The 7,236-nt window shown below is 39.8% G+C and overlaps 1 protein-coding gene across 1 annotated transcript in view; it reads right to left on the minus strand.

Moving 5' to 3' along the window:
* Positions 1–7,236, minus strand: part of Aida (axin interactor, dorsalization associated) — a 33,071-nt gene that overhangs the window by 23,458 nt on the left and 2,377 nt on the right. Inside the window, exon 2 of the mRNA XM_036202030.1 lies at positions 3,412–3,481. Within this exon, the coding sequence (XP_036057923.1) occupies positions 3,412–3,481 (70 nt within the window). The remainder of the gene's footprint in view (positions 1–3,411; positions 3,482–7,236) is intronic.

A 7,236-nucleotide genomic window follows, 5' to 3' on the forward strand; every position in this document is an offset into this window, starting at 1 on the left:
AAAAAGTTAAAGAAATAAATTAATTGTGCTATAATGTATTCAATTTATACAAGGAAAGTCAGTAAAAATATAAAGAATATAGTCTCACCTAATCCAGACTTAATTTTTTAATATTTAAATAATTAGCCATCTTCTGTCTAGCTAGAGAGAGAGAGAGAGAGAGAGAGAGAGAGAGAGAGAGAGAGAGAGAAAAGAGACAGGGGTAGCAAGAAGGGCAGAGATAGAAAGGGGACCCTAAAAATATATACATGCATATAGTACTAAATTAATTCTCTTTACCGCTAAATTTGACTCAAATCAGGGAAAAGCTTTCTAAGCATCATGAGACAGGATTTCTATTCTATGTAGAACCTTACATGAGAAAACCTACTGCACCAATAGGGAATTCAATGGAATGAAGCATTTGACAGCTTTCCATTGGCTATTAGACTCAGTCATCATAGTAACAAAATTACTGAGAACCTAAATGAAAGCTAGGGGAAAACAAAAAACAAAAAACAAACAACAACAACAAAAAAAACAACTATGAAATAAGAATAAGCTTTCCAGGAATGGTGGCATACACATTTATTTCCAGCACTCAGCAGGCAGAGGCAGGAGGAATTCTGTGAGTTCAAGGCCATCCTAGTCTCCATAGTAAGTTCCAAGATAGCCAGGGCTACATAGTGAGACCTTGTCTCAAAAACCCCAAACATACATGAGCTGAGCAAAGACAACAGCAGCAGCAGCAGACATGGCAAAGTGGCCAGAGGAATCTAAAATAGAAAACAAATTAATTTTGCCCTGAATAAGGTAAAAATCCACCATTTTTCTTGAAGAAAATACAATTGAGTGTTTTCCTGTGGCTTATAGTCCATGCACAGCATTTAATTGACTCTGCAGATCCAACAGTAATTCCTCACAGTATGTTCTTATGAACACAAGACCGACAGGAGATTTCCAAACCCAAGAAAATTTTAAAGGCTATACACTCAACCTCTTTAAAATATTCAACATTACACAAGCACGCTGAAGCCTTGAGAAGTTACACAATTTCTGTTCAAAATATTTATTAATTTTTCAGAACCAATGCTCCACAGGGCACATGTGGAAGATCATTATTATGAATAACTCAAAGCCTCTGATAACTACTTCCCTAGGTTACAATTCAATAAAGTCTGTTATGAACAACTGTATGTTTTTCACCTGAATCTTTAAAGAAAATTAAACGTCTAGAAATGTACAGCTTGGCTTACATTTATAATGTAGCACATGAAAATATGGGGCAAGACACAGGCAAGGTCCAAGTTCTGCTTGGCTCGGTGGCAAGTATTCTAAGTAACAATTGTCTCAGGAATCCAGTGGCCAGGAAACAAAGTGAGACCTCCTAGGTAATAAGAGATTTGGGGAAAGGGTATCTTTTAGGGTCTTGGAGGACTCTAATCCCTCATCTTATAAGGACATCTGGGCCTGGAACAAGAGCTGAGCTCTGTGGCTACTCCATGGCAATCTACCTCCTGGTCTTTCAGAGCACAAGATATGGGGTGTCTGTAAACAGCTCCGTAGGAAAGGAGGAGGCTGGTGCCTGGCTGCAGGAAGAGCTACAAACTAAATGATGAGAAGCATTATCAAATATTCAGAGGGTTTGAGAAAAACCTCAGGTTAAAGAAAACTGCAAAAAAGTTACAACTGCTTTCCTTTAACACAATCATGAGAGGCCCATTTATTATTTTCTTCTTTATGATCTTAGAACATTTTCAGCAAATCAAATCACTTTATATTTGAGGTCACAGGACCTCTTCTTTAGCAACAGATGTTGAGAGACAAAAATTAAGTAACTCAAAAATTAAGAAATCATTGAGCAAAATATGAGGTCACTGAGATATTTTAATGCCCTAGGTTTTCATTTTTCTTTCATGATTTTAATTTTATTAACTATTAGTTCATGCACCTAGATACTAAAATTTTGTTGATCAGAATTTAGACATCCTAAGCTGTTTCAAATCCTGGAATGCCAACTGGTTACTCAAGGCAGACTTCTCAAATCCTAGAGAAAAGGGAGAATACAGCTTCTGTCCTCTTCCTCAAGCAGGCCACTCGTCTCCTCAGTGGAATTTTCCAGGGCTAAAATCTAGTCTTCTGTGGATATTAGCAATTATTAAGGAAGAAAAGAAAAATAATCTTTAAAGTTGTAGCAGCATGAAATTGTAAAATACAAACAAAACAAAACAACAAATCAGCTAAAGTGATTCTTAAATATGTTTAGATGTGCATATACTAACTTGGGCAAGAATGCTGCTAATCGTGGTGGTGTTTTCTGACCCAAACACCTATAACTAAGAGTTAATAAATGGAAGCCCATGGACTAAAGTAAATTTGCTTAGGCTTAACAAATTATTCCCCCCAAATCACTTACTCCCCTTGTGCAAAAAATGAGTATGAATGAGTGAAGTCACCAGAGTTTCTATACAGCCCTGCCTTAAGAGATTTGGGGTGGGGTAGGCACTAACCTTTTCTTTACTAGTCACAAGATTAAAAATTAACTTAGTACTATAGCTACCTGAGTCAGGAAAATCTAGGACTTATTTTCTCCCTTTTCCCCACCTTTAGGAATGAGTGTTCCCCCCCCCCCCGCGTGCCCCAAATATCTCTAATGGGGAATCAATCAATCAATCTCTCCCCACCCCCACCCCTCTCTCTCTCTCTCACACACACACACACACACACACACACACACACACACACAATCTAATTCAAGGAGAAGGAACACCATGGAAACTTTTTCCAACATTGTCTGATAGATTTGCAGACCAGCCCCACCCTCCCCCCACATGGGACAGGGCTTCTCTGTGTTGCCCTGGATCTCTCTCTGTAGATCAGGCTGGCCTCCAACTCAGAGCTCCGCCTGCCTCTGCCTCCCGGGTGCTGGGATTTATGATGCACACCATCACTGCCTGGCCAACAGGCCAGGTTCTTAATTTGCACTATTTTCTTTCGGTCTTACACTTTTTGTTGTTCCTTGGTTTTAGTTATTTTTGGGGTTTTGAGGTACTTCCTGGCTTAGTTTGAGAGAAAGCATTAAGTGTGAGGTGGGATGTGATCACCCAGCCTTGTTTCCCCAGGTGACTGTAGTACAGTTTGAGTTTCTCCACCTTACTCAAAGAGAGAATGGCTGAGTAAATACATGGCAGGTCACCTCCAAACGACCACTTATTGTCAGGCAAAACATCCTTACTTTTTTTTTTTTCAAATTTAAGCATAACAGAGAGAGGGGGTAATGTGTTTATAAGTGCGCACGTGAGTGAGTGAGTGAGTGAGTGAGTGTGTGTGTGTGTGTGTGTGTGTGTGTGTGTATTTTGCTTAATGGACCAAAAAGACAGAACCCTTTCTTTGTCATATGGAATCGGCTGCACCAGAGATTGTTTACGGTACCTTCTGCTCTTCTGTGAACTCAGAATTGTTGTGCTGAGCTTGGGCCTCCTTCTGTAGGTGTCTTGCTAATCTGTAAGAAGAAAACATTGTTTAGAACTGAAAGTGAGTGAGCTATCCCAACAGCAGCAAGATGACACAGGTCCATCTTTTAAAAACAGCGAAGCACACTGCTTAGTTGTAATGTCAGTCTCCCTCACACTTAGAAGCAAACTCTAAATATGCTACAATACTTTTCACATCATTTCACTGAACAGAATCTGACCTAAGACGACAGCAAAAGCAGAATGCCAGGGCTGGGGAGGGTCTCCAAGGGTGTCGAAACCAGCCCTTGTTGGCATGAACGGACTCTTCTGTAACTAGCCAGAAGGCAGTTATCCAGATTCAACTTAGCTCCAACACCTGTACTGCCTAGAGATGCTTTATCAATCTACTATTAATTTGCTGATTAGTCCAAATCATAAGTAAATCCATGACAAAGTGCAAATACTCTTATCAAAATCTGCGTTTGAAGGTACTTGTTTTTGGGGAAAAAAATCCCACCACTCATAAACAGAAATCAATGATTACCCAATTACCATATTTTAAAAATGGCAGCTATGGGCTGGTGAGAAGACTCATTGTCTGCCTCCAAGCCTGATGACCACAAATTTGATCCCAGGGCCCACATGGTAGAAAGAGAAAATCAACTTCCCCAAGTTGTCCTCTGACGTCCGCACACAAGGTATATACGTACATGCAAATAGCAGGCCGTCTGAGAGTTTCTACCCCAAGCTCAACAGTAAGGATCAAATCTATGTGTCAAAGAGCAAAACAAAAAGGGCCAACACTTAAAACACAGACAGACAGACAGACACACACACACACACACACACACACACACACACACACACTCAGTGGGGGAAGGGGAGGGGGATTCTTGAGAGATGTAAAAGTGGCCAGTAAGAACACAGAAAGATCTGTATCATTAGTCATAAGAACAGGCATACCAATGACAAGCTACTCCTTCACAGCCAGAGATGGCTATGATTTAAAAAATAAAACAAGGGAGAAAATAACAGGTGTTGAAGATGACGAACAAAGAGCAGGACCATCATACATCTGATAAAAAAAAAATAGAAAATGGTACCAATCATATGAAAAAGTTAGGTAGTTTGTCAAGTACTTAACTACAGACTTACTATAAGACCCAGCAATTTTATACTAGGTATACATCAAAAAAAAAAAAACCACCTCAAAATAAGTTTGTATGAAATATTTATACAAATACATGCATTATTCATAACAACTGAAAAGTGGGAACAACTAAAATGTTCATTGACTAATGAGTGAATAAAGAAAATGTGGTATGCCCATTCAATGACATATTTTTCACTGGGGCTGAAAAAACAGCTTGGCAGTTAAGAACACATGTTGTTCTTACAGAGGAGCCAGGTTCAATTCCCAAGACATAGCAACTCACAACTTTATACATGCAAGATAATTCAATTTTTAAAAAGAGGCAAAAGATTTGGAAGATACGCAAAGACTTATAGGGGGAAAATAAACATGAAAAGACACTCAACACAATTAGTCATTAGTGAAATGTAAATTAAAACCACAGTGAGGTATGATACACGCCCCTCTAGAAGGAATGTAATTAGACAGACAGTAACAACTGCTAGCTACATGGGTACAAACCCTTCCCATTGCTAGCAGAAATATGAAATAATATCCCTATTCTGGACAGTCACTCCACAGATCTCCTTTAAAAGTCACACATGTAACGTAAGATCCAGCAAGTCCTCTTATTGGTATTGATTTACTGGAAAGGAATGAAAATGCATGTTCACAGAAGCAATTACCTGGGCTGGAGACATGCCTCAGTGGTCCAGAGTGTACACTGCTCTTGCAGAGGATCTGAGCTCAGTTTCCAACACCCACGTCAGGCATCTCACAACTGTCTTTAACTCTAACTCCAAGAGACCCAAACTTCTGATCTCCCAACTTTAGACACCTGCACACATGTGTGTACACAACTCCACCCCCCCCAATTAAAAATAAAATTTAATTCTTGAAAAAGAATTGAATGCAAATGTTTAGGGCAGCATTGCTGATAATAATTAAAACTTGAATGTCCACTAAGTAGTTGAGTGGGCACACAAAATGTGGTACACCTAAACAGCATAACATTTTTGTTCACTAAAAAATGTTATGTGATAAATGAATCTTAAAGATTATGCAAAATAAGCTGTCGCAAAACTGGAGTAGGTGATTATTACATGAAATGTCCACAAAAGACAACATTATGAAGACAAAACATAGATAAGTAGTTGTCAGGGGTCAAGAATATGGTGGGAATGCAAATGAGCACACAGGACCTTTGGGGGATGAGATGTCCTAAATTCAGTGTGGTGAGAGTTGCAGAAGCTGGTACATGTAAAGCATGTCAGTTTTATGGTGTATACGGTATATCTCAATAGCTGTTGTTGTTGTTGTGTTTTGAGTTGGGTCTCATTATGTAGCCTTCCCTGGCTGGCCTGGACTGGCTGTGTAGAAAATGCTAATCTCTAACTTGCCTGCCTCTGTCTCCCAAGTGCTGGGATTTAAAACACACAAACAACAAAAACTCTTTTTTAAAAATATGTTTTAAAAGTCTAAGCAAAACACTTTAATCTTTTAAATATATAATCCCAAATTTCATGTGAATAGACTCCTAAAGGTGAGGCCTGATTCTGCACACTAAAAAAGCTACATGCTCTGGATAATCAGATGGACAACTGAAAGAGCTGGTGACGAGTAATGGTGAGAAAATAGTCCAACACTCTTCTCTAGGGGCTGGAGAGATGGTTCCACAGTCAAGAGCACTTGCTGCACAATCCTGACAACTCACATGACCAGCATCCCTAGCACACTTGTAAACCCAGCACCAAGGAAGCAGAGACAGGGGATCACTGGGGCTGGATAGTTTCCAGCCTGGCAGAGAATATTCAGGGGAGACCTCAGAAGGAAAGTGGAGTGATAGAGAATGTCCACTGTACACAAGTGCACATAACTCACAGAAAGGCAAATAAATCTTCCCAAGTTCTCTAGAGACCCATCTTATCCTACAAGGTGCCCACAAGTAAGACAGGACTGCTCTCAGGAAGTGTCTTACATACTCTAAGCACATAAGCGACTAACAGGAACCTTATCGCTGTAGACAGAAATTAGTGCATCTCAACCGCCTGTAGCAAAGAACCAGGTTTTCTCTCCACCAGTTCCTGGCTGATACTCTACAGATATAAGAAAAAAATACTGTGAACAGGCAGCTGAGCTGGCTTAGTAGGTGAAGCTGCTGAGTCTGAAGATCTCAGTCAGACCCTGGGACATGGTAGACGGCAGGTGAGAACTGAATCCTGCTAGTTTTCTTTGTCTTCCACATATAGGCACTAGGCACACATGTGGTGTGCAAAAATACATCAGGTAAAACACTCATACACATAAGCGTAAAAATACAGTATTCTTAAAGGGAAAGTACACATACATATACTATGCCACCCACATTTCCCCCATAAACTGGCCTCCATAATAGTGTATGGCTATGAAGACAGTATGGCTGCCCAATTAAAAAGCCCAATTATCTTAGACCTCTCCCTTCATTCTTGATATCCGGCCAGTGACTAAGTAATTGTTCACATCATTATCACGGTCCCCAACTGGCCTCCTTGGCTTCAGTCTTTCCTCCCCAAGAATATGTTCCAAAAAAAATGAGAAAAGGCAACTTGTATCTATTGCTGGTAGATTAGAAAGATGTAAATTATTGGCCTCATTTATGTGTAGCCTGAACGTTACAAAGTTTAGCCCAAT

The sequence above is a fragment of the Onychomys torridus genome, chromosome 11, assembly GCF_903995425.1.
Source record: "Onychomys torridus chromosome 11, mOncTor1.1, whole genome shotgun sequence".
Taxonomy (NCBI): domain Eukaryota; kingdom Metazoa; phylum Chordata; class Mammalia; order Rodentia; family Cricetidae; genus Onychomys; species Onychomys torridus.